Source organism: Microtus ochrogaster, chromosome 7 (assembly GCF_000317375.1).
Source record: "Microtus ochrogaster isolate Prairie Vole_2 chromosome 7, MicOch1.0, whole genome shotgun sequence".
Taxonomy (NCBI): domain Eukaryota; kingdom Metazoa; phylum Chordata; class Mammalia; order Rodentia; family Cricetidae; genus Microtus; species Microtus ochrogaster.
In genome coordinates, this window is record NC_022014.1 from 554,616 (window position 1) to 567,079 (window position 12,464).

Consider the following 12,464-nt stretch of genomic DNA (forward strand, 5'->3'; position numbering starts at 1 on the left):
AAAAAAAAAAAAAAAGAAATAGACACAAATAGATGAAAACAGTAGCATGGTCACTGTGGCATCCAGAACCAAGGTAAAATAAGTTGGGCCCTTCTCTAGTATTGGAGCCACCGAGAAACCTAGAAAATGTCAAGTTGGTTCTGCATCTCACACTATGAGCCAATATGTACTTCAAAATGGGCAAAGATACAGGTTTTTTTTTAAAGCAAAAACAAAAAAAACCGCATAAGCACCAGAAGAAATATGTACAATCTTAAATCCTAGGGGAGTGGGGAAGGATTTTTTTTTTAACATAGACTCAAGTCCAGGAGTCATAAATAAAGATTCACCAATGTGAAACTGAAATTTTAAATCATCTTTGAGATAAAAAGGTACCATAAACAAAGTCAGAATTCTGCCAATTTTACAGTGAGAATACTAATAACAGAAAGGGCTCCTGGAAACAAATACAGTAGAAAAGTGCACAAAATGAATATGGTAGCTTTGAGACATTCTCGGTCTCATTCATTATGAGAGATACAAGCTAAAGACCTTTTAAACACTGAATGGGGCCGGGCAGTGGTGGCGCACGCCTTTAATCACAGCACTCAGGAGGCAGAGGCAGGCAGATTTCTGTGAGTTTGAGGCCAGCCTGGTCTACAAGAGCTAATTCCAGGATACTACAGAGAAACCTTGTTTTGAAAAAACCAAAAAAAAAAAAAAAAAAGAAAGAAAGAAAAGAAACACTGGTGAATGGTGAGATTCCCAATGTCAGCTCACCATGCTGGTGGGCTAAAGGCAATGGACATTTCTTCTATTTTGCTGGAGCAAGTTAAGCTGATAAAACTACTATGAAGAGATTTTTTTTCCTATTTTGTTTAGTCCTGGCTAGCCTGGAACTGACCATGTCCTCTTTATCTGCTGGAATAAAGGCGTGCGCCACCATACCCAGAGAGAAAAGAATTAAGAAAGCTTGTGTGAAGTTACAATGCATGTCTGACAGCTTCACGTTGAACACCTGTTATTCTAGCACTTGGGAGTTTGAGGCAAGAAGACCAGGAGTTCAAGGTCATCCTTGTCTACACAGGCAGTTGGAAACCAGCGTGGCCTATCTGAAATCCTGCCTCTGAAAAGCCAAGATAAAACACATACATCCACCTATTCCATTTGTTCTGTCCTCTTCCCACTTCCTGTCGCCAAACTAATGAGTGTGATTATGCAGGCGAAGCACCGAGTAGAAAATGCCTGCTCTTCCGTACTCCAGAATGTTGCTTGGGAATACACGAATAGCAACTAGGCATTGGGTTCAATCCCACGTAACCTAAGGCTTCATGTATTACCTCATTTCACCCTCTAGGCAACCTTAGGAATGATGTCACTGATGACCACGTTAGCCTTTGAGAAAACTGGAGTGGGGTTGGCGATGTGTATGCCTGAAGTTCAGGCCTTTGTTACTTACAGTGAGGTGCACCTTTTCGGAAGTGGTGCAAACTGCCCTAGGAACGTAGGCAACTCTGGAGACTGACTAAGGGGCTATGTGTGAAGTTTGAGAAAAACCATTTAAAAAAGAGGGAACCCCATATCCCAAGGCTACAGGGCCTGGAGAATCCCTGAGGGCCGGGAAAAGGGAAGGGAAAGTATTATTACTAAGAAATAATAATAATAATTAAATAGTACTTCTAAAAGCGCTACCCTTCTATGAGTAGCACTGATAGTTTCTATCAAAACCACACGACACAATCAGAACCATTCCTGCGATGCTTGTAATCTAATTCTACACAAAGGGCAGCATCAGAGCCATAGAAACACGTAAGGCAACGTAGTTCTGTATATGAGAAAGCCCTGGGATCTTGTTTGTACTGATGGAGGTGCCCCAGTGACCTGCATTGAATTCTACCCCTTTACAATTTTTTTGTGTCTTACTCCATAATTCATACTTAATGGAGAAATTTTGTTTTAAATTTTAAAGAAGAAATGCAGCTTTGGTGGCATCCTATTCGGTACTTTTTTGTTCCTATGCAAAAAGTCACTATAATAGCTGATGCCTGAAAGATGGAAAGTGACCACTGTTGAGCGGATTTCTTGTTTCTCTAGTAGTGGGGTCAGAACCCCAAGGCTATGCGGTATGCCAGACAAGCCCATCACCAAATGAGCTGTGTCCTCCAATCCTAATGGTTCTTCATAGTCACTTTCACTTTTCCGTTTAGTAGGAGCTGACCAGAGAGGCTGTGAATGTTCCGCGTGTCAAGGAAAATCCCAGATCTGGGCTGGCAACCTTGTTTGCTCTGTACTGCGTCTCCAGGCACCACAGTCAGAAGTACGGAAGGCGGGCCGGCGCCGCGCGAGCGCGCTCAAGTTTGGCCGCCGCCGCTCGCCATAGCCGGGCTCCAACATGGCGGCTCCCCAGGATGTCCACGTCCGGATCTGTAACCAGGAGATTGTCAAATTCGACCTGGAGGTGAAGGCGCTTATCCAGGTACAGATTCTTAGGCCCCCGCCGGGCTCTCGCTAGCCGCCTTGGCATTTTCCAAAATCTTCGCGCCCGCCCAGCTTCCCAGGCAGGCGGCCCTCAGGCGCCATTCGGTCGGGTCTTCGTGATCGCAGACCTTAAGCGCTTTTCATGTGCACACAGTTGGTTCGCCCGCCTCTCAGCTATCCACACGCCCCTCTCCTGCTCCCTGACTTTACCGCAAAGGTTGAGGCTAGCCTGTTCCTGTCTCGTCAGTAGCCCCGCCCTGCCACCTCCCCCATCGCCTCGTACACCTACTTCCCTGTGTCAGGGGCACGGAGGGTACTCAGGGCCACCTGATACGGCAGTCACCGGACAAAGCTCAGGAAACCTGGACCGTGGGTATTTTTTGAATGAAAAAATCAAAGAAAGTTCCAAGACCTGGGTCAGAAGGCAGGCAGTGCCGATACTAGGACTGGACAGGGAAAACCAGCCTGGGAAAGGCATTTTAGATCTTCCATACCCGGTTCAGCCAATGGGGAAGTGAGGCGCTTGTCTAGAAGCAGGTGTAAGTAGAGACAGAAGTGCAAGAAAGTTTACATGGGAGCCGGGCGATGGTGGCACAAGGCTTTAATCCCATCACTCGGGAGGCAGAGACAAGCGTTTTCAGTTCGAGGCCAACCTGATCTAGAGTTCCAGAATAGGCCCCAAAGCTACAGAGAAATCCTGTCTTGAAAACAAAAAAAAACCTAACAACAACAAAGAAAAAAAGAAAATCAACATAGGCAAGAGTAGGGAATGTAGAAATGGCTCCTGAGTTTAGAAAACAAAACCAAAAACCTCAAGAGACTCAGAACGCAATCTGTGACAGCAAGGGAGGAGAGGATGGGGTGTAGCTCTGCTGGTGAATGCTTGCCTACCTCATCTGGGTTCCATCCCCAGTGCTGCAGAAGTGGGCTGTGGTTGCAGGGATATATGAGCCCCTGTGGAAAAGGGGCGGGGGAGTAGTGCTCTCTGACAAGCCAGATGCACACCGGACCGCAGTGGTCGTTTATCCTATGCCGCGTGGAAGTGTGGTATATGAATAAACTGGAGAGTAACTGAAGAAACTTGACACAAACTTTAAAGTCTCCAACTTCACTCCTGGAATGTGTAAACCGCAAAATGTCTGGCCCAGTTGTAGAAAAATAAACAAGATTGGGTTTATACAAATGAAATTACTAGGGACCAGGGTAGCGTAGCTCAGTGTAGAGTTAAAGCCATGCTCAGGGCCCTGGTTTCAGTCCTCAGAATGCAACAATACGTTCATATACATACAGGAAACAAACTGGCTAGTGTGTTGCTGCCAGCACTTGGAAAGCAGGGGTAGGAAAATCATGCATTTGAGGCTAACCTGGGCTACATAGAGTGATCCTGCCTCAAAAACAAAAAGCAGACTACATCCAAAATTTAAAAACAGAAAAGTTACTTTTTCATATTCTCTGGTTCGCTAGGTCTTTTTTGGGTTTGTGGTTACTATGGAGTAAACTTAACCCCAAAATTGCATTCTTTTAGTCTCCCAGCTCTTCTGCTAAGCGTTTTATGCTGAGAAATATGACTTTGAGGTAGGTTAGATGAAGAATTGGAGGCTTTGGTTTTTCAAGATTGCACTAATACGTTGCAGGATTTGAATATAGTAGCCTAAGTCTAGAGCCTGCTCCTAAATCTTAGTTCTGAAGATTCTGGATTTCTTTCCAGAAGCAAATCCTCAGTATGTCAAATCCCCTGTGTATGTCATATGACTTGTAACAGATAGAAGGCTTGTAAAATCAGACTAAGTTAATTTTGTTACATGTTACCAGAGATTTCAGCCCTTGACTTTTAGAGTTGAAGGATCTGAAGTCACAGTATCTCTTAGATGCCCATTCTTGTTGAACATGTAAGCTGCTTAAGACTTTCATGGTGGCTGGATAACACTTTGCTAAACTTTTAAGTCAAGGTTGAGTTTATCTAGCTACTTACTTATCTACACACATAATACATATCGTGTGTGTGTGTGTGTCTTGCTGGTGATGGAACCCAGGGCCTCAAGCATGTTGCGCAAATGCTGTACCACTGAACTGCATGTCCAGTCTGCTTTTGTATATTCTGTTCAGTGTTAATCTTAAGAGGGATAAGGAAACTGAAAATGATGTTTTTGCTTTTGTGCAGAGAAGAGCAGCAGTGAGCAAGACAAGGTGGAGCTAGGCCAACCTTAGCTGTGGGCTGAATCAGCTTTCCCCCTGTGCATGTCATTCCTGGAGAAAGGCCCCTCATCTCTCCGTTTTCTTCTAGGATATTCGAGATTGTCCTGGACCCTTAAGCAAGCTCACTGAACTGAATACTAAGGTGAAGGAAAAGTTTCAACAGCTACGACACAGGATACAGGTATGTGAGGCTCCACACGGCTCTTCACTAAGGGCTGGTATTGGGGTGAGAGCTTAGACCTTGGATAGCCTTTGCGTGAGAGTTGACCAGGTTCCTCACATGCCACATGGAGATAGTAGTAAACATTGTTACATTAGGGTGACTGGACTATCAAAGATTGGAGCCTATGCACTTGTTCCCTGCCTGAGTCCGTCACCAACATGTCCTGGGTGTTCTCCGTGCTGCACTTTCTGCAGTCACAGCTTCCATCTTGTGCTCATCACACCTGACTTTCCCATGGTGCATGTGCTGTCTCAGAACACAAGAGACTAGGAAGGGACCTGTGAGTGGCAGAGCCGTCCACTGCTGCGCTCTCGGGAAGGCTACTAGGAATCTGCCCATCACTGGGTGGGGCTAGGACCACCTGGGTTTTGTTTTTTCTGTTTATTTATGTATATTTTAAAGCAATCTTTGCTCATTTTACATACCAATCCCAGTTTTCATTCCTCCCCCTCCTCCTGCTCCCCTCACTCCACCTCCCAGCCAGTCCTTAGAGAGGGTAAGGCTTCCCACGGGGAGTCAGTAAAGTCTGACACAGCACTTTGAGACGGGACCAAGGCCCTCCCCTACTATATCTAGGCTGAGCAAAGTATTCCACCATAGAGAATAGGCTCCAAAAAGTCAACTCATGCACTAGGGATAAATCCTGGTCTCACTGCCTAAGCCACACAACTGTCACCCACATTCAGAGGGCCTAGTTGAGGACCCCCTGGTTTTGCTGCACGTGGTAAATGACCTTGTCCCAAAGCTGTCCTTCAGCTCTTGAGTTGCTTAGCAGATAGAAGTCTCTTGCAGAGCCACTGGGAAGTCAGCAGGTTGACAGCTTGAGAGGGCTTCTTGTTCCCTTCCTGAAGGGGTTTCCAGGGCAGGTAGGTGATTCCTGCCTTTGGAGATGACTTTAGAATTTCAGCACTGTGGCTGTACCTAGGTGATCACCATCTCCAGCACAGCTTCCTCCATCTGAACTTTTGAAAAATACTGCTTCTTGTGTGTTATATTTGTGTGTGTGCGTGTGTGTATCCACAGCTGTTAGTCTCGGTTATGTGTCTTGCTAATGTCCTCTGTTCTCTGTGCCTCTTTCAAATGCACTGTTTCATTACTCTCATGTCTTCTCAGAGTTTGTCTTCCTCAAGATTACAGATATTTTTTGCACTGTTTCCCCTTCTGGGAATGGACATGCCACCGCACTGAGTCTCCAAGCCTATCTGTGTCTGGATGACCTACCTTCTCTTGAACAGCCTCCCCACCTTCTTATAAAGTTGTAGTTCTCTTCTAACCATTTCTCTACCAACAGGCATTCATCTGGACTGCTTCCAGGTTTTAGTTCTTAGAGCTGATTTGTTTTCTTAATGTCTTTCTTTAACTCTTCAATTCTTAACTACTACTGTTGTATAAGTACCTGCATGTTTACCTGGTGTTTATTTCCTCCTCTAATTTTAAGTAATTATCCTCATCAATACATTTACATATTTGTTATGCTCTTACCGCTGGTTACAGCCTCTCCTTAAGCATAGACAGCATCTAGCAAGGTGTAGGCCAGCGAATGGCTAGCCCCATCCTAGCTCTCATCTGCATTTCCTTAGCTTTTGCATGCTCTGTATATTCCTGAAAACACAAAAGCACTCGAGTGAATGTCTCTCTTTGGTGTATTTCAACAAGGGTGCCTGTGAGCAGAGGAGAACTGGCCTGTGTCTTCTGAATATGCTAGTTCCTACACAGTTGGTATTGGCATGGCTGTGTGCAGATGTCCATCTGTGCATTTGTGTTTCTTCAGCTGGAATTGGAGAATAACAGTGCACCTTTCATCTCTCCGGAGATATCAGGTTCTCTGTGACAACTTCCAAGCAGCCTCTTCCAAGGAAATTGTGCATTTCTCCTTCTTTCTGTCTCCCTTCTTCCTGTTCACCCATTCTTCACTGAGATCAGTGTAGCAAAAAATAGAACACAGGGCTCTTTGGGCAGTGACTGCATTGTCAGGAATGAGAATTCTAGACAAAAAAAAAATTATGTCTTATTACTGGTAACATTTGCACTTCTCCCCATTTTTTTCCCCTTGAGACAGGGTCTCGCTATGAAGCTCTGGCTATACTGAAAGTCACTATGTAGACCAGCCTGGCCTCAAACTCACTGAAATCCAACTGCCTCTGCCTCAAGTACTGGGATTAAAGGCGTGCGCCACCACGCCTAGTTATACTTGTTTTAATTCACAGTCAGTTATTCTTTTTTTCTTTAGCAGTATGGGGGGGGGGCAGATTAAACTTTCAGAAGTACTTTCTGAGCTGTTGAAATGATACAGAGATACACATACTTGTTCCAAAACAGCACATGCAAATTTCTATAGGAATGAGTAGATTGTTCTCTAGATAAACTAATGTGTTGATGTTTTAGCCCTATGGCTTGCTTGAAAGTGAAACTTGTGATTTGTAAATTAAATCTAGGACCTGAGGCTTCTTTACAGTGTGTGTGACTGCTCCTGCAGCTCAAGTTCTTGGACTGATGCTGTTGATCATGTCTGCTCTCCCTTGCTCATGGTAGACTCTTGTTGGGGGAGGCTGCACATTCATTCCCAGCCACTCAGACCCAAAATGATCACACAGAAACTATGTTATTTGTGGTTCTGTTTGGCCAACGCTTATGCATATTTTTAGCTACTAACCCATCTCCATTAAGCTGTGCATCACCACGAGGTTGTGGCCTACCAGCAAAGTTTTGGCATGTCTCCTCCGCTGGTGGCTACGTGGCACCTCCCTGACTCTGCCTACTCTCTATATATCTTTTCCAGCCTGGCTATATTCTGTTAAGCCATTGGTCAAAAGCAGCCATTGGTCAAAAGCAGCTTCTTTATTCATTAACCAATAAAAGCAACACATAATACAGAAGGACTTCCCACACCAGACTCTTTCCCTGGTATTTGGTATTCTGAATCATGTGTGCTTATCTTCTGTATGCCTTTCCTGAAGTCTCTGCAGCCTGGTCATACCTCTCAGTCTCCAGGGATTATCACAAGTCTGGGGATACTGTTTATGTTAATTTCTCTTCTCTGCAGTTCTCAAATCACTAAGGAAAGATAAATCATCCCCCTACCCAAAGTCCATAGTGTACCCCCTGCCATTCACTTCACAACCAAAATAAAATAAACCAGACAAGTGTCCACCAGCTCTACTGTTGAGTAGACGTCCCAGACTGTTCTACAGCTGCTGGAAGCTTCTGTGGGTCCTGGGTTTGTGACAGTTTCAGTTCAGCTTCAGCCTCAGGTGGCCTTAGGCATCAGTGTTATGTTCACAAATAAGTCGAAACCCATGGGCAATGTTTGGAAACACGTAATAGTGTGGTATCTTCCTGGTATTGTGCTGGGATCTTGTTTTGTTGTGTCTGGTTTTTTCCTTTAGTTCAGGCAGTGTCAAGATTGTAGGAGTGGCAACCCCTGCTCCAATGAGGGCAGCCTTTCTAGAGCTGACCGCACCAGCACCCTGCTTCCTGTTCACCTTTGAGCTGCCAATTTTTCCTTCTCTTTCTTAAAGATTTGCCTATATGTTTAAAAGGATATTTGATTGTTTTGGACATGCTCCCTCCCACTCCCAAGTGTCTGTTGTAAAAGATACTTAGTTGTTTTTCTGTGTCTCTATTGGAAACAGAAGCACTCTGGCTAACTGCTGTTTTCCCCCTCCAAGGAGCTTGAGCAATCAGCAAGGGAGCAAGACAAGGAGTCGGAGAAGCAGCTTCTACTTCAGGAAGTGGAGAACCACAAAAAGCAGATGCTCAGGTAGGCGAAGTAGCCTACAACCACCTCTGCTGGGTCGCATGCTGACTGTAAAGCTTGTCCATGTGTTTATCTAATAAGCCCAGCTTAATGGTGATGTAGTGGTATCATTAACACACAGGCTGAACGTTCTCTAGATCAGTCAGTCTCAAACCACGAGTCTGAGGAGCTAAGGGGATAAGTGGAGTCTGCACAGACATTTGGAGCTGTGTGTGTAAAGTGCTCACAGTGTTGATATGTTTGCAGAGTTGGCCTCACACTGCACTGTATATATTCATGTATTTTAAAATACTGTGGGTGTGGGAGCTGTGTGTGGAGTCGGTTCTTTCCTGCCATTTGTCAGGCCTGCAGACACGCACCTCTGTCCTCTGAGCCTCTTGATGGCCCTTGTTCTGTCTTTTATTTTCTGAGACAGGGTCTCTTGTATTCAAGTTGTCCTCAAACTCAACATGTAGCTAGGATGACCTTGGATGTCTGATCCCCCTGTTCCTACTTCCCAGGTGCTGGGGATACAGGCATGGCTCCCCACATATTTATGTGGTGCTGAGAATCAAAGCCAGGGTTTTGTGCATGCTTGGGCAAGCACCGCACCAATGGAACTACACCCCAAACCCATCTTTTGTATATTTGAAAACAAAAATGTAATTACTTTTGGAGGCTAGAGAGATGGCTCAGCAGTTTCAAATGTGTACTGCTCTTCTAGAGGACCCAAGTTCAATTCCTAGCACCCACATCAGACAGCTTCCAACTGCCTGTAACTCCAACTCCAGTGGGTTCTGATGCCCCTCACCTCAATAGGCAGTTTTGTGCGCGCGCGCACACACACACACACACACACACACAAAATTAAAATAATAAAAATTAAACTTCTAAAAACTTGATTACTTTTGTAATACAGGGTAAATTTTATTCAAGAATAATTGGTATGTGGAAAGCTCACTGAAAGTGAACATACTCAAGATAGACCAAAATATAGCTTCCAGTGTAGCATTATTGAAATGAATGATGCACAGAAATGTGAGTTTATATTAGAATTGAGATTTTGGTGACACTGCAGCTGTGTGCTAATCTTTGATCATAAAGCCATTTCTTAGTTTCTTAATTAGGGACTATTACTTTTTTTTTTTTTTTAACAATGTCTGGGAACATGAATCACTGTTTCTCCCTCCAGGTTGGACTTTGTGCTATAACCCAAAGGGCCTTGTTACTGCAAACACGCCTTTCCCAGCCCTGTGGTGTTGAAGGCCCGCTCAGTATTCTTTGCTGCATCAGAATCCCCGTAGGTCTTCCTTTGTCACAGCTATATGCTCACGGTTTCCTCTCTGGCTCAGCTGGCAAGAGAGACTGACCAAGACATGGGAGTGAGTGGTGCAAGTGTGCCTGGCCCATCGACGGTGGCTTTTTATGCCACAAGGGTTCTCAGATTGTAAGCATGAACTCACGAGGAGTGCACGCGTGCAGTGTAGTAAGCTGCACCAAACACCGTCAGCTTAGTGGGGTCTTAAAGCTTGGCTTTCCTGGTGTGACTGACGTTAAAGGTTTGAGGAAAGAAAGCACGGAATTACTGTTTCTCAGGTTATCAGGTTCGTCATTCTGTTTAGTACTTGCTTTCTTCCCTCCCTAATACATGTGAGCTCCCTGAAGACAGGCTCTCTGCTCTGCACCCCTGGGCCTTGCAGATGTAGTTGATTGTTTGAAATGGCAGGTGTGGAATGGGCTGGTAGGTGTGCAGTATCTGAGAGCCCATCTGAAGATTGCCTGTAGTCCCAGCACTTGGGAGGCAGAAGCAGGCGGATCTCTGTGAGTTCAGGCCAGCCTGGTCTACAGAGTGAGTTTCAGGACAGCCAGGGCTACACAGAGAAACCCTGTCTTTAAAAAAAAAAGGAGAAAGTCGACTCCGGATTGTCCTGTGACCTCCACACGTGCACTGTGGCTTGCATCTCCACCCCAAGCATACACACATAAATTTTTGTTTTAATTTAAAGAAAGCCACCCTATTGGTTAAGGGCTCTGTTCAGGGCTTAGCGCAGTTGATTTGAACTGGCTGCATAAGAGTTCCAGCACATGGCTTTGGTTGTCAGAGGGCTATGGTTGGCCTTTTCTGTTTGTCAGTGAAGAGTGGATTGCTAATCTCAAGTGCTGCTTACCTTTGAGCCATCGCTTGCCAAGTAAAGAATGTGAATAGATCATGCCGCAAGTCAGGATGCCCTGTGAATCAATCATGCCAGCCAGGGTGCCCTGTGATATGTGTAGTGCCTGCAACTGGTTCAAATAGACAAGAGTTAGCAAGAGTAGCAAGCCTTGGAGGAATGTTGGTTCCCCCCTCTAACAGCCGCTTCGGGCGGATAAATGGTGATTCCAGTACTAGGGATGAAGGAGGAATGCTAGGTCATGGCTCTCGAGGATAACACCCAGAGGATAACACCCAGATACTTGTCAGACAGTAAAGCCACTGTGGGTCTGTGTCTCGTAGAGTGCCTTGTCCCTGGTCTCCCAGCTGCCTAGCAGGAGAGGGATAGCGACAGAATGTTCTGGAAACATCTTCTGGAGGTTCAGAGGAAAGATGTTAAGACCTATGCTAAAGTAGCTGTCAGGGCTACCAAGAGGAGGAAGTGGAGGGAGGTGATGTTGAACTCTGAGCCGCACTGTTTAGGCTGGGCAGCCTGGTGGAGCCACCAGGACCTCATGTGTGACCCTTCTTTTTCCAGCAACCAGACCTCATGGCGGAAAGCCAATCTCACCTGCAAAATTGCCATCGACAACCTGGAAAAAGCAGAACTTCTTCAGGGAGGAGACTCTTTGAGGCAAAGGTATCTTCTTTTGTCCCCTTGGCTCTGATAACATAACATCTAAGCACCATGTGAGGTGGCTTTTTGATTTCATAACATTTGTACTTTATGTAGTACATAAGTTTGTTTGTTGTTTTTTTTTTATTTTGAGAACTGGGTCTCATACATCCCAATCTGGTCTCAAACTTTATATGTAGCTGAGGATAGCCTTGAACTTCAGATCTCACAGGTGTGACCTCCACACCGAGTTTATGCGGTTCTGGAGATCCAACCAAGGCTTCGTGCATACTAGGCAAGCACTCCACCAACCAAGTACACCCAATTGACTAAAATTGGTTTTTGGTTTGGGGATTTTGTTTGTTTGTTTGTTTGTTTGTTTGTTCGTCGTAATGGGGTTGAACCTAGGGCCTCATGCATGAAGGGCAAATACTCTACCACTGAGCTAACTCCCGGTCCTCCCTGACAGTTTTTAAGACCCTTCTTTTAACTGCACATGCATAGTGTCCGTTATTAACCAGTTCTGTTGGCGTGTTTACATTTCCACTTTTTTAGTATCGTATGATGCGTCAAGGCAGGTTTTTGTCCGGTTCCTTTGAGCAAGTTCTCTGGGAATGAGTGAACATTTCTGAGTCTCTTGGTCCATGGTGCAGATTGGCTTACAGACGGCAGCATGGTTTCCATTCCTCCCAGCAGGGCTCGAGGACGTGGGCTCAGGATACACAGCCTTAGCCACACTGACTGATGTTTCAGAAACGTGCAAACCCAGTGTGGTGGCGCACGCCTTTAATCCCAGCACTAGGGAGTCAGAGGCAGGTGGATCTCTGTGAGTCAAGTCCAGCCTGGTCTACAGAGCCAGTTCCAGGACAGCCAGGGCTTCATAGTGAGACCTTCTCTTGAAAAAACAAAAGAAGAAGGAAGAAATGTATGCTAACTGTCTTTGTGGTACATATCTGTAATCCTAGTACTCATAGGTGGGGGATGGGCTGAGGTGGTGACAGTCTGCCCGTTGGGCCAAGCTGAGCTACATTTTGAGACCTTGTTT

The 12,464-nt window shown here is 45.4% G+C and overlaps 1 protein-coding gene across 1 annotated transcript in view; it reads left to right on the top strand.

Annotated features, from left to right (window-relative positions):
• The first annotated feature begins 2,002 nt into the window (after positions 1-2,002).
• Positions 2,003-12,464, top strand: part of Bnip1 (BCL2 interacting protein 1) — a 12,421-nt gene continuing 1,959 nt past the window's right edge. Inside the window, exons 1-4 of the mRNA XM_005349020.2 lie at positions 2,003-2,455; positions 4,742-4,834; positions 8,545-8,636; positions 11,342-11,443. Of these exons, the coding sequence (XP_005349077.1) occupies positions 2,372-2,455; positions 4,742-4,834; positions 8,545-8,636; positions 11,342-11,443 (371 nt within the window). The 5' untranslated portion in view covers positions 2,003-2,371. The remainder of the gene's footprint in view (positions 2,456-4,741; positions 4,835-8,544; positions 8,637-11,341; positions 11,444-12,464) is intronic.